This window comes from Dipteris shenzhenensis, chromosome 26, assembly GCF_047967505.1.
Source record: "Dipteris shenzhenensis isolate YYH24624 ecotype China chromosome 26, Dip_SZ_1.0, whole genome shotgun sequence".
Lineage (NCBI taxonomy): Eukaryota > Viridiplantae > Streptophyta > Polypodiopsida > Gleicheniales > Dipteridaceae > Dipteris > Dipteris shenzhenensis.
In genome coordinates, this window is record NC_141621.1 from 7,489,970 (window position 1) to 7,517,538 (window position 27,569).

Consider the following 27,569-nt stretch of genomic DNA (forward strand, 5'->3'; position numbering starts at 1 on the left):
ACGGAAACTGAGGTGTGCTACCTTCATCTTCAGAACTTGTTTGAAAATCTCTCGTGACACTCTTTACCACCTCCTGATACCTCAAAGGCATAGAGTGATCACCCGAGGATGAGGCACTTCCAGAGTTAGTGGTTGACCTTAATGGCTGTGTGCCCTTCAAGTTTGTTTCTGAGTCACTATCAGGAGCAAGCATGGGTGGTCTATTCCTGGGCGTACTGTGTACCTTGGAGGGGGAGAATGACCTTGGTGAGGGAACACTTGTCAAACTGATTGGTGCCGAGGTCTTCGGTGCTACGTCCTTACATTTGTCACCTTTTGTTTGTGACCGTGTCACAGCGGCCAACACTGCACCAATCAAATGGGGGCCGTTGCCCTCCCCCGCCACTACTACATCAACCATATTCACTTGGGATGCGGGTTCCGCTCTTCCATTGGGACAATCTCTGGTGTAGTGGTCGTTTGTGTTGCACTGTGTACAAGAGGGTCTCCCGAACGGCTGTGTACAATCATCTTGGTAGTGGCCATACTCTCCACATCTATAACACATGATGGGTCTTCTAAAGTTTGTACCTCTGCCCGCACCTCCACATCCACCTCGGAAACCACCCCTTTGACCACGTTGATAAGGGGATCCATAGCTGCCTCCTGACATAGGTGGTTGGTACTGTGCATAATAAGGCTGAGGATAGAAATAAGGGGCACCAATTGAATTGGGCATAGGAGCTTGGAGCAAAGGGGGAGTCGGAAGCAATGGAGGTGGCATGACAGGAGGAGGAGGTGGCCCAGATGCTCGTGCAAGAGGGGGAGCAGGAGGTATATAAGTTATGGGTACCGTTCTGTTGACTGCAGCAAGTAGAGGTTCCCCCGAGGTATACTCTAGAAGAAGCTTCCTTAATCCTTTGAGGTACCTACACTCAGAGGCATCATGACCATGGATCTCACAAAATGTACAAAATGAGGTAGAAGTAGGTACCTTACGCTTGGAGGGGCACTCCCAGTAACCACAGTTAGAACCCTTGCATTCTGTGCACCAAAAACCACTTTGAATCTGGGCCTCAAAGGACGACTAGCCATCCACCTTTATTCTATCTTTTAGGCCTCCTTTGATTTCTTCTAACTCCTTGAGTTGCCGCCATGCGGATGATCCCTCCTCTCTTGGGAATTGGGTGGACATAGTCGTTGATGAGGCAAAACTTAGCTATGACCGTTCCATCTTGACAGCTTGCATGTTCAGGGAGTTTATCAACCAGCCTTATAGCAATGGTAGGGGGTAATGCTTTCAAAAACCACCCCTTCATGGCAGCATCATTAGGTGGCACAGACATCTTTGCTACCAAGACCCTCATCCTTGTGTACATCTCAGAGATGCTTTCTCCAGGCTTCATGGTATCAGTGGATAACTCTTGGACAATCATGTGTTCGAATGTTTTCAACTTGAAAGTATGTAAGAATTCCTCCCTTAGGTCTGTCCACGTCTCAAAGTGGTCAGGGGGCTGACTGTACCATACATCCGCAGCATCCTCCAATGACGAGGGGAAGATGTGAAGGAACGCATGCTCATTCTCCACACCTTTAGCTTTACATGCTGTGAGGAATTTCCTCACATGAGCTTCCGCATCCTCATGGAGGTGGCCTTTGAACTTTTGAGTCTTCACGTGGACCTTGAGTAGCTCGAGAAGTCTAGCTCTGTTTGCAGGACTGAGAACGGCCATCCCCACCCGAGAGGCTGAACCAGATGCAAGAGTTGGAGGGAGTCCCGATGGGGCCGTAGTGAGTGTGGGTGCTCCAGAGGAGGAGACCACACTGACAACACCTCCTGTGGAGGACCACAATGGGGAAGTCGCTACTGATGTAGCCATAGAGAAAGTATACACAGATGGTAGTGCATACGTGGAGGGTCTCGGTGTTGCAGAGGGAAAGGGTGAGAACATAGAAGATGTGGGGGTTAAAGAGGGTGGGAGAGCATTTGGGAAAGAGGGACAGAGTTGAAGTCATGGATGAGTAGGCAGTAGGAAAGGAAGGAGGTGGTGGAAAAGGCAGCACCGCTGCGGATGGAAAGGGAGATGAAACCATCATGGTAGGTAAAGGCATGGCCAGAGCAAAAGTACCCCCAAGTGAGATAGATGTGGAAGAAAGATTAGCTAGGAGCCCGGAGCTATGCATAATAGATGAGGTAGCAACTTGTCCAGCAAAGGTCGAGGCGGGAGCAAATGGAGTCACCACTCCGGCAGAAGAGGTGGTTCATGAAGACATCGTTGCAAATAGAGGAGAGGGGCTGCCTTGACCTTGATGAGTCCCTGAGGAGCCCTCGTCCTTCGTACCCTCTTCTTTTACCTGTTCTCTGCTTTTTTTGCACTTCTTCTTCTTCGGAGTCCAAATCTGACCACCAAGATTCATGTTGATCCAAGTCAATGAGAGTGTCGATGAAGTTACTTGCTCTGGCTACTGCTCCAATGGGCTCATATGTGCTCGAGTTGAGGACTTCGCAAACTTACGTCGCACGTAATGCTTCTTGCACTGAGTTTGGTTTGCCGGAAGTCTTTTCTCCACTCTCCTTCAGTACCTCCTAGTTCTCTCACTAGCTCCTTCAAATGTTTCAGAACTACTCGGCACAAGACCTCTCTCTAAGATCACCACTTCACTTGTGCTACTCAGCACCAGCAGTGTCCCACCATGATCGCCATAAACTATCTGAGGGGAGGGGTTCCTATCCTTCCAAAGGTGTTACCAAAGGCCAAAGGCCGCTGGCGTGAGAAGCATGAGTGTTGCAATGTCTAATGCAATGGATCGCGCAGAGTGCACCGTGCAGTGGTGTGCGAGTGTCGTATGTTATACTGTTGTGGACACGACGTATGAGTGCACTATGCTAAATGACAATCACATGAGAACTCCACAACATAAATAGAAGAAGAAAATCTTGTCATACACTAGTAAACAATCCCCATATCGGGAAGAGACAAGAAGAATGAGAAAGTGAGCAAGATGGCCAAAGTACGTATCACTGGACTGGTGTCTATAGGTCACAAGTTGCAAGTCACAAGAACACACAGGTCTATCCCCATAGTAGACAGTGGGCACACACAAGTCTCTCCACACTCTCTCCTTGGCGAGCTTGTAGCTCTAGCCTCTATCTCTCCTCACACTCTCCTTTCTCCCGCTCCAGTGCCGAATGCCGAATGCCAAATGCTGAATCTCTCCCTCCCCTCTCTACCTTTGCCTTCATCCTCATCCCCGCCTTGGAGGGTCCCTTATTTGCTGAGAATCACCCCCCCTTCTTCCCATTGGTCATCCTCTTATCTCCTTAGCTGTTGAGGATAGCCGTTGGGCCGCTGGCTCTCTTGATGGCTACAGCGACTTCCTGACTCGCCAGCCTCTTCTGGTTAGAATGGTGTAAATTCTCCATGTGCAGGTGAGCTGGATCACCGCACCACTGAACCACTCTGTAACTGTAAATACTCCTAACTGCTCCATGTGCTAAGCTCACTCTCCCTATGCGCAGCTCTCGATGAGATGCCTTGGGCATGATACTCCTGGTTGACCTGTGGTTGACATGTGTCGACCCGTGGTTGACATGTGTCGACGCATGGTTGCCTCGGATAGTACTCCTGGATGAACCACACGACTCCTCGTGTCATGTGGCTAACCTGTGTTGACACATGGTCGACATGTGGTCAACAACTGTCATCATGTGGTCAACGCCTCTCGTCATGTGGTCAGGGGTGTTTCTATTGTAACAGCTAAGATTCAATGGTCTCGACTCCAAATCGGAATGCATAAGCATGATTATTCGCTGGTCTCAACTTCAAATCGGGATGCATAAGCCTTTATGTGATCAGAAGAACAAAATTGAAAAACAAATGAGTTTTGTCGACGCCACGATCATCTTCTACTATTGTTGTCAACCTGCACAGACAGACAAAGCGTAAGGCTTTGTAAAAAGCACGTCATCTGAGGTTTCCAAAACCTCAGGAAAAGCCACCTCATTTATTATTTCCCCCCTCTCTAAAGTTTTAAGCCTCCTTTTATTTCAAAAGGTTCTAAGGTCCTTTGCATCCCCCTCTCCCTCTCAAAGTTCATCACTCATAAGTTCCAAAACTCGTTAGCCTCACCAAATTGAAAGAAGAAGATCGAATATCAAAGATCGAAGCGAGTTCAACATCGAGGGAAGCGCAAAAGCGGAATCGAAAGTGAAGATTGCTTGCGAAGTAAAGGACGTGCCGACTTCAAAAGCGAATTCAAAGCCTCAAACAATATACCAAGGAAGAGGGCATCGCATGTTTCTCTCTGCTATAAAGCCTTTTGCTTTATATCTTTTGGAAAAAAAATTTATTTGAAATGGCAACTCCAAAAAGGGGTGAAATGGTTAGGGAGAGCGAATAGCCGAATGCCAATTGTTAATGAATTGAGTTTTACTCAATTTCAGAATGATTTCCTAGAGTCCTTAAAGGGAAAATATGAGTTTGACCCTCACTTCTCTGAAATATGGGAAGCAATTAGAAATAGAAATCCAACTAATCGAAGGGCTTTCACTGAGGAGTCGCATGGAAATGGCGACACACCACAAGTTGGTGATAAAGGACTCAAGTGGAAAAATATACTATTGAAGATGGATACCTACTCTACAAGGGTAGAGTATGTGTCTTGGATAATAATGACATTAGGCGCCAATTCTTTTTGAATGTCATGATAGTAAGAGTGTTAGACACCCGGGAATTCAGAAGACATATACGCCTCTGAAAAGACAATTCTTTTGGCCTGGAATAGGTAAGGACGTCCAAGACTATGTATTGAAGTGCTAAAAATGCCAGGTCAATAAGACTGAATGCCTTAAGGTAACGCCTTAAGATAGGATGTCTCCTACACCCATTGGAGATTCCATCTAGCAAATGGGAAAGCATCTCCATAGATTTTATTGTGGGATTACCTAGGACATAGAGGGGGCACAACTCTGTATGGGCTACCAGCCGGTATTGTTAGTGACCGAGATAGCAAATTTAATAGCCATTTTTGGAGGGCTGTGTTTATGAGGTTAGAAACTTCATTGAATATGAGCACCGCAGATCATCCGCAGATCGATGGTAAAACTAAAAGAGTCAATCAGATCATTGAGGATATGCTTCAAGCATATGTAAGTAGATGGCAAACTAATTGGGAACAGTATTTGCCCATATTAGAATTTGCATATAACAGTGCCAAACATTCAGCTACTGGTTTTAGTCCATTCATGAGAGCCCCAATGATAGTGGGACTCGAAAAAGAGAAGGTTCAAGCGGCCAAAGACTTTCTTGAAGATATGAATCAAACGCTTAAGTTAGCTAAAGATAGCATAAGAAGAGCTCAGGATAGAACACGAAGTTATGTAAACCCCCACCGTAGAAGGTTGGAGTTTGAAGTGAATGAGAAAGTCTACCTCAAGGTACCTGAATCTTCTGAATCTCTAAAGGCAAGTAAATGTTCGAAGTTGTCTCCTAGGTATTGTGGATCATTCACAATACTTAAGAGAATCGGAGAACTTGCTTACAAATTAGCCTTACCTGAGGGATGTAGAGTACATCCAGTTTTTCATGTTAGTAGGCTAAAAAGAAAATTAGGAGATGATGATAATCTCATTGGAAATGAAATCCTGATTGAACTCATTGAACTTGCATCTTTACCACATGAACTAGAAAGAATTTTAGATAGACAAGAAAAAAGAACGCGACACACAATATGGCAAGAATGTCTGGTTAAGTGGAAAGATAGACCTGAAGAGAGTTCAACATGGGAAAGGGTAAGCAATCTCCAGAGGAGGTTTCCTAATTTTGTTTTCGAGGACGTAAACCATTCTTAAAGGGGAAATTACGTCAACTATAATACCGTGACCATGGAATAAGGCGGGAAGCCAAAGGGCTTGGTAGCACTTGCATTAGTAGGGCCTAGAGGGCTTGGGTCTAGGGTCATGCCTAGGCCTAGGCATTTATGAGGAGGTGCATAGGGAAGCCCAAGAGAGGGCTAAAAAGAAAGGAGTCCCTTGTGGGACATGTGGCACCAAAGCCATAGGCCAAGTGACAAGTGCTAAGCAAGGGTGAGGATTCTGGAAAGAGAGCTCCACATGGAAAGTATGAGAGGGATGGAACTCATCACAGAGTTCACAGATGCGGGAGGGAGCTCACTGGAATCCGCGGTTGGGTGGGGAAATATGAGAAAGCCCTCTATTTTAGAGAGACCATATCATCTTGGCTTTGGTTTGGTCATTCTTCAATTACATGCTCACAATGTGGTTTTGCAGAGGAGTCTCAGAGGCACTGCATTTGGGATTGCCCAATGGCACATGGGATTTGGGTAGAACTTTGAGGTTGGTCTTGGCTGGGATTCAAGATAGATGGTATGAAATTCAGGGGATCTTGTCCCTTAGATTGGTAGGTCAAGAGTTAACCTTCATCCATACATCTTTTCACAGAGGCGGTGTGGAACCTCGACATTGCCATAGATGGGTTGATAGCAAGCGTCATTGCTTGGTACATTTGGACAGCTAGGTGCGGGCAGGCCATAGAGCAACAAACAACATCAGCCTCGGAGACGATGGCCAGCATTTACGTAGATATCATTCATAGATGGTGGTATAATATGGCATTGTAAACCACCAAAGTGGCTATTTGTTCAGAACTTCAGCCCTTTGTACGAGGTAATACCCCATAGGCCGGCTAGGGGGATACCCTTGTATTTCCATATTGTACCCTTCATTGGGAAGTTGTTTTTTCCTTGGTGACCGTGTCACTAAGGAGTTTATAAATGAAATTGTCCTTTTTTCTCAAAAAAGAGTCTTTAATTCTCGTTATTTGAGAAAGGTGGCAAAGCTGAAATGTGAGCTCTTTTGGTTGCAAGAGCTATTAAGTGCTGTTGTCTTAGGGATTCACATCTAGGATAAAAGTTTTTCCCTGTTCAATTACATATCAACAAAGTAGAGAACAAAGCTAACAAAATGCTAAGGAGTTTATAAATGAAATTGTCCTTTTTTTTCAAAAAAGAGTCTTTAATTCTCGTTATTTGAGAAAGGTGGCAAAGCTGAAATGTAGCTAGAGGGATATTTATGTAAAGACATCATTTCATGACTTCGAGGAGAGATGCTGAGGAACAATCTCAACGCAGCTCTTTTGGTTGCAACAGCTATTAAGTGCTGTTGTCTTGGGGATTCACATCTACGATAAAAGTTTTTCCCTGTTCAATTAGATATCAACAAAGTAGAGAACAAAGCTAACAAAATGCTATCCTTATGATATGATTACATCCAAAAATACCCAATCTAGAGAGTAATTTCCCTCAGTTTAGCATGCATTGAAAAATCTAAAAGTAACGTCCTTAGAATTTTGTATATTTGTGTGGTTTTTAGTGGTCACATGTGCTACGTTGTACGTGCCCATGGATGTTTCCTTGTAGAGCTTTTCGAGAGACTGACTGTAATGAGTTGCCTTGGAAATTCAAAATCTTTGTCTATGAGATCCACATATCTTGAATTTTTGGTCTAATAATGTATTTAGAACACTTGTGCGACTTTGCAAAAGTTGTTATACCAGGTCTGTTGATGTGTAGTGGTAGTTCTCTTCAATTTGTTAAATCAGGTTACAAGTAAAGAGTTTTCTGTGTTCAGGTTGAGTGAGTTCACGAGTTTGGGGTCCAAGATATACACACAGATAAAGATTGAAAGGACCTCGTCATGGCCTAGATCTTAAAGGAGGAGACTTGGATTCAACTAATCTATTAGATATTAAAAAAGTAAAGTATGAGATCCAGACCAACACATAAAGAGTAAAGTATGAGGATCAAAACCATCAACCTCACCATACATAAACTTGCTAGAAATGTGGCTTCTTAGCACTGGAGATTTTTTCCCCAGAATCACTCCTTAGAGCATGACGTTCTAAGAATTTTGTTCCAGAGACAAAGGCAAAGTTAGACAGGATGTTGAAAGGTTACCAGATATTCTGCAGCTTTTGTTCTCTGAATGCACCCTGATCCACCATACGATATCTCTCCCCATGCTTTCCAGCCACATTCCTGCATAGATTTGTATAATTTTACTGACAGTAAAAATAGCATTTCTAAGTTTAAAAGATATTGAATAACAATCTGTGCTGCTGACTAATGCAAATCAGCATCCCAGATCTTTATTTTTTCCTTCATTTACACCACACAATATCAGTATTGTTCTAAATTTTAAGGGCATTAAAAATTATGGATTTTGTCAGGAAGAGAATAAGCAAGACCTTTGATTTGATTCCGGAGTAAAGGGGGTTTCAAGAGCATCAACATTCGATAAAGGTCTGGGAAAGTTCAGCATTTAGCACAACATAAAGGAAATTACAACAGATAGCCAATCCCCTTGTTGACATGGATGAATGTCAAGTTATCGTACTTATAGGCCATGGCTGCAGGTCTGAATCAGTAGCAGCACGTCACACTCAGCAGCAGCACATCAGGGTCGTCAGATTGCTGGTCGGGTGTGGGACTGGTTGGCTCAGCCTCTTTGGGGGGATTCTAGCCCTCAAACCCTATAGGGGGGGGATGGGTTGGCACAATCCATCAGTTCACTGAAGCCTATCCAAGAGATGCAGGAGGAGTGCACGCATATACTTGCTCCCTACAGATCTTGGCATAACAGTCATCTCTGATTGTTGTCTTACCCAGAACCTTGCTGGATGTTTCTTGCTCTTCTTTGAGACATTATCCCACACTTTGTGGATGAATAAATGTATGAAGGGGAGCTCCGCTCAATTCCAGAGGTGTTACCAGAGGCCTAAGGCCACTGATGTGAGAAGCGTGAAGTGGGTGATGCATGGACCTATGACACTACACTACCCTGTGCAAGGATCCTGCTTGGTGACACAGGAGGTGCTAGGGAGTGCTGTGATCGGAACAGAAAGAAAAAACTCTAAAAGGAGACAAGAAAGAACAATGATGATAACAGACAATGGAGGAAACTATAGACAAAGAGGGCACAATGCGAACCAAATACATAACATAGAATGAAAATGGAGCCTCGTACACCAATCCGCTTAGAGATGAAGCAGAGATCACTCATCCCAGATAGAAATACAAAATAGTGTGCAATAGGCGAGCTCATAGCTCTAGCCACACCTTCTCCCCCTCTCAATCTCCGTACAATGATGAATGAATCCCCATCCCCCTCATCTCCCCTCTTCACCCTTGCCTTCCCCGGTAGGAGATCCCCTTGCCCCCTCCCATTGGCTGCCCCCTCATCCTTAGCCAATCCTGCCGCTCAATCTCTTCATGTCTTCTGTAACAACGTCCAGCTTGTGCCAAATTGGTGCGTCGTAATTACTAAAGGTGCACCGCCTGTAGCCACGCTATTTCTAACAAGGCGCAGTCGGATGAAGCATCTGTGCCACCTATCAGTCTGGCAGAGGTGGACTGCGTGACACGAAGACCCTTGATGCATGGCCATGTGCTCGGGTGATAGATGACCATGTCCTCTTTGTGACCATGTCTCCATGTGACTATGTCATCCTGGTGACCATGTCACTTCCATGTGACTACGTCATCTACAATCTGCTTGCTGTGCCATTACATCAATTCTCTTAGTCCCTCTCTTCTGCAAACTATGGCATAACAGCAAATCACTCTCTTTCTCTCTCTCTCACTCTCTCACAGCACACTAGGGCCCAAGAAAACTTGTCAGGCTGGACCCCCTCGAAGCTATTTTATTCATGAGAGATAATCTGAGTACAATCGTTTCAGCGTAGAGCTGTATTACAAAATTTAGAACATGAATCCAAATACAAAAGAGCTCAAGGCTCATTCTTTTGGAGGGGGCAATGGGAGGATGGGAAGGGATAAATATAAGAAGAATGACCATTGGATGAGCTGCCCATTGGTGTAGCAAGTCAGTCAGCTGGAGACCACAGGTACAGTCGTGCTTACCATGCCTCTTCCTGATCGTGCTCTTGAAGCTCTCACAAAACAACTTTGCATAATCATACGCTTTGGAGCTAAACAGTGCTGCTAACGCGGGTTTGTAACTCTTATTCAGGTCGAAGTGACCTGCTCTTGAGTAAATACGCCGAGAGAAGACATACCTGGTTAGGAAAGCTTCTGGTGCCAAGGCCTTAATTACATCCGAGCGCACTTGCCCCCTACGGATGGACTTTGTAGGAGCCAGAAAGGTCTTGAGGCAGCTGCAGATACCTTGGATGGAAGGTGTGTTGTTGGGAGCTTAGGAGGGAGACAGAATACAGGTTGCTAGTCGGACAGCATTCCCCTCTTAGGTTTGTTTGTATTGGGAGCCATGGAGCCGTCCTTCTTTTGGGGCTGCTCAAGGACATGGAGGGAGAGCACACAGGCAGAGGCAAGGCTCAGCAAAGAGCCCATATGTGGATTACAGGACTGGGCAAACACCAAGCCAGTAGGGGGTTATTTCTGCAGGCCTTCTGGAAGGCCTTGTGGGAGAGCTGGCGGCCGCGGAAGATCTCCTACTTCCTTTGGCTTCTCGCCCACAAAGGTCTTCCAGTGGGGAGCTGGTTGCGGCAGATAGGTCAGGATGGACGTTGTCAAATCTGTCATGAGGACGAGGAGTCACCAAAACACTGCCTATGGAGCTACACTCGCGCCCAGGAAGTGTGGAGGTGGACCTTCGGGATCCTTACTCGCGCAGCACCGGAGTTGGGTTTGATCACTTGGGGCGCGTTCTGCTGGTGCACCTGGTTTTCATCACTTGTTCGAGGCATGTCCGCAGGACCCCACGTTCCTTATCACACAGGGGACGTGGGGGCCGCTCGAGAGCATTCCGCCGCGCCTGGCAGAGGCTGGCACAGGATCTCAGGAGAGGCAGCTAGTCTGGGAGATTATTAGCAGCATCGCAGGATGGCACATTTGGACCTCGCGCTGCGCGCAGATCCTCGATGGCACCTCCCTTTTGACTGCCCAGATCATGACTGACATCTGGAGTGAGATTATACACACCCTTCGAGGCCAGTGGGACCAGATACAGGGAGACTCCCGGGCTGGCCGGAAGAAGCGGAGACGTTTCCTCCGTGTTTGGGACACACAGGGCCTCTTCTTCGAGCATACTTCGCAGGGCCTTCAGTCGCGTTACTCACCACCCCTCTGGCTTTTCATTCACACTCGCCTGATCCCTCCGTGAGAGAGAGCTTTACTTTTTGTTACCTTTTGGGCTGCGTCCGATTTGTGAACGCAGCCCGTCAGTTGCAAAGCTGACCTCATGTATCTTGTTTTCGAAGTAATATAATTAGCACTCTTTTTTCGGCAAAAAAACATAAGCATGATGGTCAAGGAGGTAACAAATGTGCCATATGAGGGAGCCAGGCTGTTGAGGATGATAGAGCCCAATTTCTTGTCTTCTATGTCCTCATCAATAGCTACAAGCTCATCTCGAATATCAGTAATCTTAGCAATGTGCTCTGAAATAGTTTGACCTTTGAGCACGGACAAGTCATTGAGATTATTGTTCAAAGCAATGCTTCTTGCTTCATTCTTGACATTCCACATACTTTTCAACTTGTCCCAAGCACCCTTAGCATGCTTGCATGACTTAATGGTTGACTTAATGTCCGTCTTCACTGATAATGCAATCAAAGGAGGGAAAAGTGCCCCTAACCCACTTATTACATTACATTGGCCACTGCCTAGAATATAATAATAATTCTAACACCCCCCTGCAGTGCCAATGTGGTGTACAAGGTAGTGATCAATCACCAAAAGGAGATTAAGTTTAGGGCACTGCAAAATGCCTCAAACTTCTCACGTGGAAGTGCTTTGGTGAAGATGTCTGCAACATTGTCATGTGTTGACACATAGATCATACTAATCTCCCCTGCATGCAACTTCTCTCTGACATAATGATAATGAACCTCAATGTGCTTCATGCGAGCATGAAACACAGGATTCTTTGCAACTGCTATAGCACTCTGACTATCAGTGAGAATTGGAGAAGGACCCTCTAATAAAAGACGAAGATTAGCGAACAAACGCCGCAACCAAACACACTCAACTGTCATCGTGAAAACTGCCCTGTACTCAACTTCACATGAGGAAGTAGCCACTGTAGATTGCTTCTTGCTCAACCAAGAAATGCAAGCTTTGCCCAAAAAGAAACAATTACCACTAGTGGACTACCTGGTATCATAGTCTCTAGCCCAGTCTCTAGCCCAATCTGAATCATTGTAAGCATGCATCTGCAAGTCACCCCTCCTGGGAAACATCAATGCAAAAGACTTCGTGCCTTGCAAATAATGGAAGATGTGTTTTACAGCCTGCCAATGTGTTGTCTTTGGGCTGTGCATATATCTGCTCACCTGAGATACTGCATACTAAATATCGGGCCGTGTATTGCACATGTAGATGAGGCATCCAACAGCCTGGCTGTAAAGTGTGACATCCACTGATTCACCTGCATCATACATAGTAAGCTTCAGCCCCAGCTCCATGGAAGTGGCTATAGGCTTACAATCATGCATGTTGAACCTATCCAAGAGCCTCTGCACATACTTGGATTGAGACATAACGATGCCACGCTTGTCTTGTATAAACTGTACCCCTAAATAAAAATTTAAGATGCCCAAATCTGTCATGTCAAATCCAGCTTTGAAATCGGCAATTATATCCTCATTTGACCCTATGAGCAGCATGTCATCTACATTAAGATTGATGACCAAAATATCCCCCCCATCCTTCTTGATGGAGATGGGTGCTTTCCATGGGACTATTATGTAACCCCTTACTTGCCAGGAATGCATCAATCTTGGCATACCATGCACGTAGGGCTTGTTTCAGCCCATATAAAGCTTTGTTAAGCTTGCAAACCTGAAGTGCATTGCCAGAAAGTTCAAATCCAGGAGGTTGTTTGACGTAAACCTCTTCCTGCAAGTCCCCATTAAGGAAAGCTGTTTTTACGTCCAACTGATGGACATTACAAACAAAATTTGCAGCCATTGTAATAACTGACCATATGGTGGTCATCGGGATGTAGGAGCAAAAGTCTCCTCATAATCTATGCCCTTCTTCTGTGCATAGCCTTTGGCAACCAGCCTTGCCTTGTACCTGTCAATAGACCCATCTGGCTTCCTTTTCACCTTGAAAACCCACTTGGTACCAATGGCATGCTTACCTGGTGGCAAATCCACAACATCCCAAGTCTGATTTTTCTCTATGGACTGCAATTCGTTGTGCATGGCATGCATCCAATGCACATTATCCTTGGCTTCTTCAAAAGAGTCAGGCTCGTCTTCATCAAGAAAAGTCCCTGCATAAGTTGTCTCAAATGAAAGAGCTCCCCCTGCGTGCCTTACTACACTACGAGTCCTGCCAGGCAATGGGACCTCAAGCCTACTCTCCCTGAGAGTCTGTTGCAACCGATTTGGCTGCATGTATTTCTTGAATCTCTTGCCTGACAACCTTCTTCCACACCCTGTGGAGGTACAAAATCAGCCGGTGGCTGAATCGGGGCATGTGGATCAGGAGGAGGTTGCTGTAAATTCTGATTTTCAGCATGAACCTCAGCGGGGGAACCAAATGCTATAGGAACCATCCCCTTAAAAACATCGTCTAAAGAAGCTGGAATATGAAAATCAGCATCTCTACTCACAAAAATCTTGGGTGAAGTAGGATTGTAGAGACGATAGCCTTTGCTTTGTGAACTCTACCCCACAAAAATGCATTTAAGTGCCTTATCTAACAACTTGTGTCGAAACTCCACAGGCACGTGAGCATATGCAACACAACCAAAAACTCTGAAATGGTCCACTGAAGGCTTTCTCCCATGCCATGCCTCATAGGGAGTGATTGTCTTCAAAGCCTTTGTGGGAGCCCGATATAGTCGACACACATGAGACCTTCAAGCCAGAACCTGTGAGGCAACTTTTTACTAGTAAGCATGCATCTATCCATCTTCATAAGAGTGCAATTCTTGCGCTCAGCTTTGCTATTCTGTTGAGGTGTAAGCCTCACTGTAAGCTGATGCGTGATGCCTTTCTCCTTCAAAAATGCCTCAAACTCGTGAGACATATACTCTCCCCCTCGATTTGTGCTAAGTGTCTGCACCTTGAGTCCTGTCTCATTCTCAACCATAGCCACAAAGTGTTTGAAATGCATAAACACTTTTGATTTTGCCTTGAGACCATAAACCCAAGTGTAGTTAGTGAAGTCATCTATGAATGTAACATAATGACGATAATCCCCAAAAGCAGGTATTCTCATGGGACCGCAGACATCACTATGAATAAGCTGCAATTTCCGTGTAGCTTTCACTGCACCATCTTTCTTGAAAGGAAATCTATGCATTTTACCAAGGATGCAACCCTCACATGCATGAGGAGGAGGTGACTCTAACGGAGGCAATGCATCAACCATCTCATGCTTCCGTAGTGTCATTAAGCTGCCATAGCTCATGTGCCCATACTTGGGATGCCATAACTCCGCATTTTGCATTGCAGCAGTGGGAGTGCTTACTGAAAATGCATGATCGGATCTTTTCTCATATAAATCAAGCTAAAAAAGACCCCGATACAAAGTGCCAGACAACATCAAAGCATAGTCATTCTCTTTGTCTCTGACTGCACACTTAGCATCATCGAATACAACCTGAAATCCTCCTCTATTTAGAGAGGACATTGAAAGCAAATTCTTCTTTATGCCTGGCACATAGAGAACATGTGAAATTCTAAAATCTGTGCCATCAGTGGATGTGAGAATAATATTCCCACTCCATACACTGAATAAGAAGAATTATTTGCACAAGTCACCTTCTTTTTAGTAGGTGAAGGATGCAGAGATGCAAACAGGCTATTCTTAGAAGTGATGTGCTTTGAAGCACCACTGTCAAAATACCAAGTATTCAGTGTCTCATTGACACTGAGAGAGCATGCATCCTTTGAGGATCATAATTGCAAGTCAAGAAAGCATAAGGGCCATCATCATTAGTGGCTGTAGCATCTGAACTACCCCCTGAAAAATATGAAGTGCAAGACAGAAAGGCATAGTGCTCTTCCATGAAGTTGGCTGTAACATCTCCCCCATCATGAGAATGAGGAGCTAATGCATCTGACACAGCCATACCTAAATCCGTTTTCTTCTCTTTAGCTATGCGCTTCTTGCATTCTCCAATATAATGACCTGGCTTCTTCCAGTAGTAACAAATGCCCTTCTTTTTATGCTTATCTGAATCACCCTTAGCCTTGTAAGAGGGTTGTCCTGAATCAGCTTTATGTTGATGTGAGGGCTGATTGGCATGTTGCTTTTGCTGCCCTTTTCCCTTGGGCTTGAACTTAGAAAGCATGGCATGCTCGCCAACCCGGTTTGCCATATTTCTTCGTGTCTGCTCCTCCTGTAACAGAAGTCCTACCAACACGCGAAAAGAGAGAGGATTGCTGCCCCCCCTCAATGACAAATTCAGCGAGGTGTGGAAACCGAGATAGGACTCAGGGAGAGAATTCAGAGTGGTGATAATCATTTCTGAATCCGGAATGACTTCCTCAATATTCAACAATTGCTCCCTCAAATCCTGAAGCTTAATGAGGTGAGTATTCATGGAATCTCCCTCATCCATATGCATATGAGAAAGCTCTCGCTTCAGAAAGGAAATTCTGGCATCATTTCTTGCTGCAAACATACTCTCTAGTATCTCCCAAGGTGCCTTTGATGTCTTGCATGACCGAATGTGAGGTATAATGAACCTCTTGATAGAAAGAAAGAAAGAAAAGAAAGAAATTTTATTAAAGGTCCACGGAAGGCCATACATGGCCTATGGGACACAAAATCATCCGAAAGGAAAATACATCATCAACGATGCGCCAACTAGGTGGCCTCATCGTAATACAGCTAAGATGCCAAAAATGGCTACAAAAATCCTAGATACAAAATGAAATGAAATAGAGTACCAAAAATCTAAAGAAATGATGGAAGTCATGGCCATCGACCATGCCTCCTGCCATGAGTGTGAAGATCTGGGCAAGTGTCAAGTGGGCTGCTGGCTGTGCTAAGTCTCCATGGAGCAATCTCCTCAAAAAATCTGCCATCATCCTCCGTCGTCTAGAAATAAAGCGACGGGTACGGCCTCTGTGTAAGATCATCCTGCGGTGCTGCTGGATCATGTCATATGTACATCCTCGGGGTGGAACCATCGGTGCTCTCTGGCAAGATGGGCTATCTCTATGTTCATGGTCCTGCGCCTCGTCCTGCTCCTCATGAATAACCAGGTCTCTAATAGAGCTTGTACATCTCTAGAATCCCATCTTTTCTACTCTGCTGTGGGAGCTCTTGGAGCGGCAGCTCCAACTACTTGTGCTGCATTTTGACCTCTACCCCTGCCTCTAGTTATAGGAGTGACAGGTGTGGCCACTGTATCTCGTCTTGCTTCATCTCCATTGACATAATCCCAAAGATGTCTGCCAACCAAGATATAACGTACCATAAAACTCCACAAGGAGTAGTTGGTGCCATCCAACTTATCCTCCTGTGTGAGGACTCCGAACACCTCATTGGGGTTGTTCTTGTTGGAATATGAAGCCAAAGTGAGTATAAAATGAGTGTACTAGTGGTTTTATAGTCTAGTGAGTCCTAGACATGCCACGTGTCATATTGGGAGATATCCCATAGACATTGTGACTTTCTAGAGTCTAGTGGCACACTATATATTGTTGTACTTGTCTATTATCTAATATATCAGTCAACATCAAGCTTTCAATATATTGTGAGTATTTTGGTTATTGCCTTGCACTTGTACTTTCCTTCCTTTCCATTTTGCCTTTCATTATGCTTTCCATATTTCCATTCCGTTCCTAGCTAGCTACCATGTCTCTTCATTTGGTATCAGAGCCTTCCTTCCTAGCTCTTCCCTTCCTCCTTGCTTCTCCATGAGGTAGAGGGTGGTCGGACAGAGAAGCTGCCCTCCCTTCTCTTGGAGGAGCTCCCTTCCCTACTCCTCTCCATTGAAGGCTTCATCAACATTGGGATTCTCCTCCAACGTTGTCTTCTCCAAGTTGAGCTTCTGCCACCTCTCTTCCCTTTCCTTGGTGAGCTCTTCTCCTTCCTTCAGCTACAAAGACGTCCTGAAGTGGTGTTGTTTCAGTTGCTCTCTCTATGACCTGCGGACAATGTGACGCTTTTATCTGGATCTCGAAGCAGAATCGCGACTTTGTGTCTTCAGGATAGTTGTAGAGGACCTAAGTACTACAATTTTCGTTTTTAGATCATTGCAATCCAAGTTTTCTATGAAAAGATATAGCCCCTGCAAAAAGTGACGAAAATTATTCATGCGCGCGGATGCTCACGCTTCTCCTATTGCCCACGAAGCTCTATCTTCTCGCCATTCAAGCTGCCAAATTGCACACCTCATCCACCTTCTATAACGGTGTGTGTGTAGACTCCACACTAATTTGCAGCAAGAAGATAAAGAAAAATGATCTTGATGTGAGGAACGGTTACTTCCCGGCTTCTTCGATTACTTCTCTGATTGCCTGTGGTGCTAGGCTTGTACATTGAGTGACTCTACTAGTCCTTGTGGTACCTCCGGCCTCTACATCAATTTTGAGGTGACTCTCCATCTTCTATCTTGAGAGTCATGCCATGACCGCTCCATGTAGCTACCCCATGGACGTCACCAACACATATTTTGGAGCGCCCATGCCTAGTGCTGTATTAGCATTGTCATTGACTCGCAGGGATGTGCACACATGTGCAGTGGCTACTTGGAGGACATCTCTTACTCCTAAGAGATCTATTTTTATTATTCCTACAACTTGATCTATTTTGGGATCCTCTGCCCTGGGTAGTCCCCCTAAAATTATATGTATTGAGTGTTTGGTTGTCATTGAGTCTAAAGGTCCTCTGCCTTGGATAGTCCTTCTAAAATGATGTATTGGTTTTCCTATTTTGGTGTGTGGCTTCCTAACAGGATATACTGTGGGAGCCATGTATTGGCTTTGATAGGTTTAGAGGGGGACGCATTGTGGGAGCCATGTATTGGCTTTGATAGGTCTCGTTATCAGGCCTGACCAAGTTCCAGGATGGTGGTGTATTCCTAGACCTATGAGTCATGTAGCCATCTATAACGTGAGCCTCTGAGCATGTTGAGTCTCAAGCCATGAGAGTGCTTGGATCAAGCTCTGAACACGCTCAGACTTTAGCCTCTGAGTTACATAGGGTGAATAGTTTGATGACCATCATTGTCATGTTCTGTTCTTGGTTCCATTCCAATAGTCCCTCACCTTGGACCGTCATTGTCATGTTCTATTCTTGGTTCCATTCCAGTAGTCTCTCACCTTGCCTTCATGGAGGGGTGTTGGAATATGAAGCCAAAGTGAGTCAAAAATGAGTGTACTAGTGGTTTTATAGTCTAGTGAGTCCTAGACATGCCACGTGTCATATTGGGAGATATCCCATAGACATTGTGACTTTCTAGAGTCTAGTGACACACTATATATTGTTGTACTTGTCTATTATCTAATATATCAGTCAACATCAAGCTATCAATACATTGTGAGTATTTTGGTTATTGCCTTGCACTTGTACTTTTCTTCCTTTCCATTTTGCATTTCATTATGCTTTCCATATTTCCATTTCGTTTCTAGCGAGCTACCATGTCTCTTCAGTTCTGAGCCATTTTTGCCAAATAAACTCAAAAATACAGCAAACTGAACAAGTAAAATCCCTTCTTGGGATGTAAAATGCACAAGTAAAATCTGCCAAAGAAAATCTGCCCACAGTGACAAATATTGTCATACCCTATCCAAGGCTCAAAATGCACCACAATGCTCTGCTGAATGCCCAAAATCTGCAAAAAGTGGCAAAAGTCTACAAATTGACTCGTATTGAGTCCAGAGATGCTTGCAAACTTCCAAAATGCTCTTTTACTTGCAAAATTGCAACCCAAATGCAAAATCCCCAATTTCTTGTGAGAAATTACATACAAAAGTGGGCAAATGGTTTGAAAGCCCCAAATGTTGCACAATTTGCACTCTGCCTGCAAAAGCCCCAAATTTTGGGGTGAAATTGAGCAAATGTCACTCAAATTTCAAGTCTCCTGCAAACAGCCCCAAATTTCCACATGCTACAACGAAATGCCAAACAATGGCACAATGCACAAATGAATCTGCAAATGAACCTTGCTAAAAAGGACAGACGCCTTCAACTTGTACAAAACTGTCAGTACATATTCCGTACAATGGTACGGACAGTGTACGGTTGAAATTCGTACACTTGTACGAAAGCTGTACTGACAGTAGGGCTGTATGGCGTGTGTACGGATGTACGAACGAAATTGTATGGTGGGGTTGTATGGAAACAGCAGGTACACTGACAGTACAGACTATCAGTACGGCGCTTTGGCAAAAGTGTACGGAATGCAGGATAGTACGGAACTGCTTGGCTTAGCCTGTACGGTCGAAATCGTATGGACCGTACGTCAAAATTGTACGCTTGTACGGACGATGGGTACGAGAATGTACGGCTGGCGTTGATGTAGTTCGCACGTGCGGCATCACAGTATGGACTGACAGTCCATACGTTGTATGGCTGATGTGCTGCAAGCTTGATGATGAAGTTGTACGGACGAGAGCTAAAATGCGGGAGTAGGGAGCAAGTCCGGGAAGGAGAGCTGCTCTGATACCAAATGTGAGAAAAATGAAAGAGAGCAAGAGTGAGCAAGATGGAAAGTCAGCTGAACGTAGGTCACTCCCAAAGTGTATTAAAATGAAGTGTAGTACAAGAAAGAGACGAGGGTTTTGTCTAACTGACAAAACCCTATCTAATCACTAACCGTACTTAGAGATCAGATTCTGGTTAGGAGGAAAAACCTTTAAGAGGGAAAAGTGCCCCTAACCCACTTATTACATTACATTGGACCTAGAATATAATAATAATTCTAACAAAGATGTGGGTTAGCTGAAGAGTAGGCAGCCAGCAACAGAACCTTCTCCTCCGCGATAGAAGTGCGACGGGAGCACACGAGAGAGCGGGAAGCAGGTGGGCTGGATCGACTAGCTCTAATACCACATGTAGGAACAAGAATGGAGATGGATTGTGAACACAAGTGAACTCCAACTCAAATGTTCAACCAAATGAAGTACAAGTACTTCGTATATATAGTACAAGTACTAACACACAAAATAGACTAAGTCCTAGTGTATCCAACACAACCATATAATTGTATCTCATTGTATAGCTCATCATTAGGGTGCTTTTTGTAGCATTAGAAGGCTGATGAATGTGACAAAGGACTCGCTAAATCAATACGAAGCTTCTACGACACAGATAAATTCTCATCCAAAGAGAATGACATAAAAACCTCATAAAGATCACCAATGGAGCGACACACGCACATAGACAAAGCTCTACAAGCCTCACATAGAGAGACTCTAAAAATGAGAATAAAAGACCCACTATGTGGCTCACTACCAGAGAGCACACAAAACGACCCGCATTTGCATTCTTATAGGCTACAAAGTGTCTTTTCCCGCAGCCCAACAGCTACTCAGTCGACACAAGCATGATCTCGAAGAGGTCCCAAGTGTCAACGACCTTCATGGAGCTAGTGCCAAGTCTAACTGCGAACTTATCAGGGAGAAACTCCCTCAATCAACCTCTACATATTTTGCTCATGAAGGTAGTCGCCGCTCCACCATCAAGTGATGAAAGTCCAATAAAGTCATATTGTTTGGTCTCCCACTCTTGGCACTAGGGGAGGAACTTGCATTTTAGTTTCAAATTTCTTTCTTTCACTAATCATTGGGCACAACATCATCACTCCCTCTAGAGCATAGAGGATTTTCTCTTGATTGGTGGGCATAAGGTTGGTCTTCTCAACCTGTATGCACCAAACAATAAGGGGAGTGTGTTTTGTTTTGGAAGGAATTGCTTCTAGGCCCCCATTGCAACTCTTGGATTGACATGGTGGAGTTACAAAAGGGTGAAGAGAAGGAGGCCTTCAGCCTCTTGACAGAGCTGCGTGGAATGCATTCCTCTTTTAGTTTCAACCACAAAGATTACTGGACAGATGGTGCTTTTCATGCTATGTCTTCCTTGCTCCTATTCTCCTGCTCAAATAGGAGATGTCACATGCCCATTCACACAGGGATGGGTAGATTCAATGTTGACAATTGGTCATTGGATAGAGGTGGCACTATTTTCATTGCCCTAGGCGTCTCAACAATGGTTTTTGGATCCATGAGGAGGACACCTAATTTGGGGGCCTCATCTTAGCTCCACCTGGATTTAGAGGAGTGTCTCAGTCAAGTATTTGGGCTGCCAAGTTTGGGTGGACATCTCTCCTTCGTATTAAGAGGAAAATCCTATTTTGAAGTTTGGCTAGACTTGACCTGGCCTCCAGAGTGGTAGTGGTGAGCGAAGTATTGGGCCATAGCCTAGTTTGTTTGCTCATTTTTGTGCCACTCTACATAACTCAGCTTAAAAGGCCGATTAGAAATTTCATATGGAATGGGCTTGATGGTTTAGTAGATACCAGAGCCAGGGTGGGTTGGAATCTCCCTTTCCAGGATGGGAGCCTTAATATCATAGATTCATATCTGCAGTGCAAGGCTTTGCTATGCAAGCTGGTGGTCAAGGGTCTTATGCCAGGGTAGTAGGTATAGGTCATAGGTCTCTAAAGGGATTGGAATACTCTAGTTGATGGGGATGCTTTGATCTTTGATGTGCACTCTGGAGGCAGGCTCTCTAGTTCAGGGATGAGCGTATTTTGATGGATGCATGCTTTGAGGCAATTCGGACTATCAATCATGTGGAGCAGTGTTTTATGACTTTTGACTGGTATTAGACCCCAATCGATTCCAATCCTGAGAGCATCTTATCAGGCTCTTGGAGGTTGTAGCTATTGGAATATGAAGCCAAAGTGAGTCAAAAATGAGTGTACTGGTGGTTTTATAGTCTAGTGAGTCCTAGACATGCCACGTGTCACATTGGGAGATATCCCATAGACATTGTGACTTTCTAGAGTCTAGTGGCACACTATATATTGTTATACTTATCTATTGTCTAATACATCAGTCAACATCAAGCTATCTACATGTGAGTATTTTGGTTATCATTGCCTAGTACTTGTTCTTTCATTTTCTTTCCATTTTTCCTTTCCATTATGCTTTCCATATTTCCATTCCATTCCTAGTTAGCTTGGCATTCTTTTACTGCCATGTCTCTTCATATGGTATCAGAGCCATGTTCCTAGCCCTGCTCTATCGTCTCCTTGAAACACTCTTCTCCTTCTAACTCCCTCAAAGCCTCTACTTCGGGTTTCTATGAGGTAGTCCAATGCTGCATTGCCTACCGGACTGACCTGGACCTCCTTATGCCTTGTGATTTGCTATGTCATAAATCTACTTGTGTTAGGGACCTGCACTCTCCAATCCTAGGTTTTGAGGTTGGATTCCACACACATCAATTGGAATAAATCTAATGGCTTCTAGACTAGTGATGAGGACACCCCAGATTGGGGGGCTGATTTTGGTTTCACTTACATTCAAGGAGGTGTTTCTATGATACTCTATCAGATACTCTTCATCACCGCAGTTTGCTCTTATATTGGAGAGTATTCGGGGAAAACTCATTTTTCGAGTTTAGCTAGACTTGACACATCTTTTTGTGACCTGCGGGCGATGTGACGCTTCTATCTAACGCTAGATAGCAGAATCACGGCTTTGTGTCTTCAACAAAGTTGTAGAGGACCTTGAGTACTACAAATTTCGTTTTTACAATCCGAGTTTTCTGTGAAAAGTTACAGCCCTTGCAAGAAGTGACGAAATTTGTTTTTGCGCGCGAATTTTATTCTGGAGCTCAATGATTTGACAGCCCAAGCATGATGTAGCCAGCTCAACTTAAAGCTGTCCATTCTCTTTATTGTTGACCTCTGCTCCAGCCCGCCATTTGCTCCTTCTGCCCGACATTCTCTTGAAGCTGCTGCCCGCAAGTTGGTGCCCGTATTCTGCCCGTCATTCTCTTGGAGCTACTGTCCTTCTACTTCTGTTTGCCATGAAGAAGTTCCAGACTTGCTCCAGCGCATGAAGAACTTATCAAGGTGATCTTTCCATAGTTACACATGCATTTCTACTCTTTTCCAGTCATGGAGCCTTACAAACTTTGGTGAAGACTTCCCGAGCTAGATGTGAGTTCTCCGATACTACTCCAACACACTTCACTACAGTCATCTCTCTTATTAGTGCATTACATCGAGCTTGATGTAGACCACTCTACATCAACAAGTGACTTCTTCAACATTGCTTAATCGATCAATGCTTGAGGTACTTTGCATTGATTGACTTTCCGATTGGTCGTGGTAACTGAGGCTTCTACTTTAATATTGGTGACTCTCCTTTTGGCATTTTGAGAGTCACCATGTGAGTGCTCCATGTAGCTGCCCCATGGACTTCACCGACATCTTTATTGGGGCATTCCTGCGTAGTGCTTCATCGACACACAGAAATGGGCACTCATATGTGCCTCCAGCTGCTTCGAGGACATCTCTTACTTCTAAGAGATCTATATTTATTATTCCTACAGCTTGATGTATTTTGGGGTTCTCTGCCCTGGGTAGTCCGCCTAGAATGATATGTATTGAGTGTTTGGTTTTCATTGAGTCTAAAGGTCCTCTACCTTGGATAGTCCTCCTAAAAAGATGTATTGGTTTTCCTATTTTGGTGTGTGGCTTCCTAACATGTCCTATTATGAAGCCAAGGGGGGACGTACTGTGGAAGCCATATGTATTGTCTTTGATAGGTCTCGTTATCAAGCCTGGCCGAGTTCCAGGATGTTGGTGTATTCCTAGACCTATGAGCTGGTCATGTAGCCATGCTATAACGTGAGCCTCTGAGCATGTTGAGTCTCAAGCCATGAGAGTGCTTGGATCAACCTCTGAGCATGCTCACTCAGCAGACTTTAGCCTCTGAGTTACATAGGGTTTACAGTTTGATGACCGTCATTATCATGTTCTGTTCTTGGTTCCATTCCAATAGTCCCTCACCTTAGACTGTCATTGTCATGTTCTGTTCTTGCTTTCATTCCAGTAGTCTCTCACCTTGCCTTCATGGGGGGGTGTTGGAATATGAAGCACAAGTGAGTCAAAAATGACTGTACTAGTGGTTTTATAGTCTAGTGAGTCCTAGACATGCCACGTGTCATATTGGGAGATATCCCATAGACATTGTGACTTTCTAGAGTCTAGTGGCACACTATTTATTGTTGTACTTGTCTATTGTCTAATACATCAGTCAACATCAAGCTATCTACATGTGAGTATTTTGGTTATCATTGCCTAGCACTTGTTCTTTCATTTTCTTTCCGTTTTGCCTTTCCATTATGTTTTCCATATTCCTAGTTAGCTTGGCATTCTCCTACCGCCATGTCTCTTCAGTGGCTTTACAGGCGTGTCTCCATAAATTAAATGGCCCAGGAGTGGGAATGAATTGACGCAGGAAATCATTTGAAGAGCCTCCCATTCTTTCAGTACACTATTAGTAATTACAGGCTGGAAGCCTTCTAGATCTTCTCATTGGGAGAATTTTCAGATTTCAGTAGATGTGTATAATCTTTTACAGCTCTGAAGTCTCCCAGGAATAGAAAATTCACTCTTTTCTTTGGTTTTCTATTCATGGGTCGAGAGTCCCATCTTCTTGTTCGCATTGCTCTTCACAAGAGGAGTCCATTAAACATTGCCCCTACAGGCTAGGACTGTTTGGAAAGGGATTGCCAGACTTCTGGTTGCTTTGCCCAATCCTCTTTTTCCACACCATCACTTGGGGATCCGTCGCTTGGCTCTCTATTATGACCCCACGTGTTCTATGAGAAGCATGGATCTTCTTGGCCTTTCTCAGTTCAACATCACTTTGTTGAGCCATTCTCTCTTAATGCTGTTATTCTCTCTATACAAACTTGTACATGCTTTGCTGGACTCTTGGTGGGAGATCATAGTGAGCATTTCAGCCTGGCATATCTGGAAGTCTATATGCATAGAGGCACTAGATGGCTCCCAAGTCCAGTTCTCTCACAATTTGGCCAATATTTGGATGGACACAGTGCACACTATCATGACCATCTAGTCAGATATGCAGGGGTCCTCTAGGGCTGCTAATGCCAAGAAGACTAATTTCCATACAGAATGGAGAGGTTGTCACTCCTTTTCAAAGGGTACTACAAGAGTGAGATGACACTTTCAGTCTCAGTCCTGGATTTTTGGTTGAGTAGGGCTCCACCCTTTGAGTTTATTCTTATGCTGAGCACGATGTACTTCTTGCCTCCAGCTCTTTGCTCTTGGTGCTTTTTTCATTCTTAATGTAAGTATTTTTCATGTGAAAAAAGTACTATGATGAAAAACCAATTCTCCTTTCACATTACCTGTGGTACAAGGCGAAGAAGTTTCTCAGGACGCAAACAGGACCCTGGTATTGCTCCCTTCGCACTAACAATATCTGCTGTCAATGGTTGGAATGTGACCTGTGTAAAATCTACCACCTGTCAAGGATGAAAAGAGGCAATCAGTCTAGGATTAGTAAAAGATGTGAAAGGACCATATAAGCATGATTCCTGCTGTAGGGGGCAACCTCACCACATCTGGAGTTATGTATGCTGAAGGATCTCCAACCTCATACAAAAGTTGTTGTGCACAGGTGGCAACACTAAGCTCTCCTCCACTTCCCTTAGGTTTGGCTAGAATGACCTCCCCTTTGTGGCTAATCTCCGCATATGGCAACGAAACTTTGAGAAGTTGCTCAGCTGACATATCTCGAAATTCATCAGCTGTGTGAAACCCAGCAAAGAAGGCAGGTGCTGAGAACCATATTTCTCAACATACACCCACAAATCCAATATTGGCTAGCGTTTTGAGCAGGTTCCTTACAAAGTCTATTGTAGTTTTGACTTGCTGGTTTTCAAGATTAATCTTATACAAAAACAGGATGCTATCAAGTACATTGTCTTAATATGGTTTTGCAAGGCCTCAACATTGGAAGCTTCCTCAGACATTGGACAGTAAAATTTCAAAATATATGTTAGAATGGAGAAAAATATTATTAAAATTATACTTTTTGAAGGTTAAAAAAAGTAGTCCCATTGTTATTTTGGCTTAAGGGAATGCACAACTAAAAATGATACAGACCTTGCTAGTTGGATTATTTTGATCTACCTATGATCTTTTTTTTTTCTTCTCAGTTCAAGGCACAATTCATAGAATAACTCTTATGACAACTGGAATTTTTTGCTAGGTGAAGCCCGATCTCAATTCTCTTCAATGATATTGTGTCTTCTTCCTTTTGGGTTAGACGATTGATTATCCAGGCTGTTCAATTGCTTCTTTGCTCTTTGGTGCTTACTTGAAAGGGTGAGAAACTCAGCTGAGGATGCATCTCTTTACCTATGATTCATTGCGTTATTCCGACTTTAATTCTATTAATGTGGCTCTAGAATTGGATCCAATACAAAAAGACACAGTTATAGGGACCCAGTTGCTAGTAGACTGCAGCCTTAAACCACAAATCCAGGTCAGCTGTCCATTACTAGGTGCAAGTACTCAAGATTCGTGATCTTCTCTATCCTATAAAAAAGAAATATACAAATCCCCCACACAAATGCGGAAATCTGTGTGCTATGATCAGTCAAACAACTCTGTCTCCGTCAATTTGTGCATGCACTCCCTCATCGTCCTTGATGATGTTCCATGCTCTTTGCTAGATATTGGACTCACCATTTCTTCTCTCCCGAAGAATCCTCTTTTGATGTCATCCCTCATTTCTTGAGCTTTCTCTTTGTCACAACCTATTGTGACATGCAGTAATCTCTACTCAAACACAGATATGTCTCAGTTCTCCTGGCCTCTAATCAATGATGCATTGAAGTGACTCTTTATTTTGACACAGGTCATTCTCAGCTTGAGACATCCTCAACTGCAATGATCCTTCCTCCATTGACCCAACCAATGCATAGACAGGTTTTCACTAGAATCTCCTTGGAAAGCCATGAAAACACTCTGTTCTCTTGGGCTTCTTGCTCATTTTAGATCAATCAAAGTGGTAGCAAGTGACACGATATCATCTGTATAGAAAAAGAACTTTGAGAGGAAACTACAGGCACAAAATTTGTGTTTAAGTACTTAGTGAAAGATCATAAAAGATGAAGAAGTATCATGCCGCATCATATCACATGAAGTCCAAAAGAACATGGAAAAAAGGCCATCATCACCTTGACATCTACCAACTGGTAAAGAGATAGACACAATTATTTTTTTCCCCAAAGAAAAGAACTTGCAAACTTCCATTGGCCACCATCTAGAAGTACAAAATCTTCCGTGGCCTATAGCTGGTCCATAAGCGTGACCAAAATCTGGAGATCACCCCGGGGAACCTATTGCTCAACCCAATGCTGCTCTCTTTAGGAGTCTAGGCTGCAGCCTCTAACAAAAAGCAACGAATTATGCACGTTGTATACGAGAACAAGGACACCTCCTCCACTCCCTCTGAGTACCCTAATCGTGTAGGCCAAAACCACTCTCTTAGATGCCCTTGCACCTCTCGAAGGGCCGGCTTTTTCCCACAACCAAAGATGTTACCGCAACCCCTCCTCTCCTA

At 44.2% G+C, this 27,569-nt stretch overlaps 1 protein-coding gene across 6 annotated transcripts in view; it reads right to left on the minus strand.

Moving 5' to 3' along the window:
• Window positions 1-27,569, minus strand: part of LOC147884603 (propionyl-CoA carboxylase) — a 120,781-nt gene that overhangs the window by 10,965 nt on the left and 82,247 nt on the right. For all 6 annotated transcript variants that reach the window (XM_087397436.1, XM_087397440.1, XM_087397438.1 and 3 more), the window contains 3 exons: window positions 25,556-25,746; window positions 25,345-25,461; window positions 7,954-8,034 (listed from right to left, as the gene is read on the minus strand). In XM_087397436.1, coding sequence (XP_087253562.1) covers window positions 7,954-8,034; window positions 25,345-25,461; window positions 25,556-25,746 — 389 coding nt within the window. The remainder of the gene's footprint in view (window positions 1-7,953; window positions 8,035-25,344; window positions 25,462-25,555; window positions 25,747-27,569) is intronic.